The sequence below is a fragment of the Eimeria mitis genome, genomic scaffold, assembly GCF_000499745.2.
Source record: "Eimeria mitis Houghton genomic scaffold, Emh_scaff4235, whole genome shotgun sequence".
Taxonomy (NCBI): domain Eukaryota; phylum Apicomplexa; class Conoidasida; order Eucoccidiorida; family Eimeriidae; genus Eimeria; species Eimeria mitis.
In genome coordinates, this window is record NW_013572560.1 from 4,618 (window position 1) to 5,083 (window position 466).

The 466-nt window shown below is 46.4% G+C and overlaps 1 protein-coding gene across 1 annotated transcript in view; it reads left to right on the top strand.

Annotated features, from left to right (window-relative positions):
• Positions 1 to 153, top strand: part of EMH_0073640 (uncharacterized protein) — a gene marked incomplete at both ends in the record, with an annotated part of 2,645 nt that extends 2,492 nt beyond the window's left edge. Inside the window, one exon of the mRNA XM_013499356.1 lies at positions 1 to 153. Within this exon, the coding sequence (XP_013354810.1) occupies positions 1 to 153 (153 nt within the window).
• Between the last annotated feature and the right edge of the window lie 313 nt (positions 154 to 466).

A 466-nucleotide genomic window follows, 5' to 3' on the forward strand; every position in this document is an offset into this window, starting at 1 on the left:
GGGGAGCAGCAGCAGCAGCAGCAGCAGCAGGAACAGCAGCAGCAGCAGCAGATGATTATCTTCAGGTGCTGCTGGGGCCCCCGTTTGCTGCTGCTGCAGCAGCAGCAGCAGCAGCAGCAGCAGCAGCAGCAGCAAAACCATTCCTCTCGTTAATACTAAACGCCCCAACAGAGCAAGATGCTATCACTGTGAGACAAACCCTAAACCCTAAACCCTAAACCCTAAACCCTAGTTTTTTATTATATATTTGTGTTTTTGTTGGGGGGGAGAAGCATGCAGATGTATATAACCCTATAAACCCTAAACCCTAAACCCTAAACCCTAAACCCTAAAAGCTGAGCTTCCCCATCCCTATATGCTGCTTTCTAGGGTTTCTTATTGTTTATAATTTATATCAGGGTTTAGGGTTTAGGGTTTAGGGTTTAGGGTTTAGGGTTTAGGGTTTAAGGGTTTAGGGTTTAGGGTT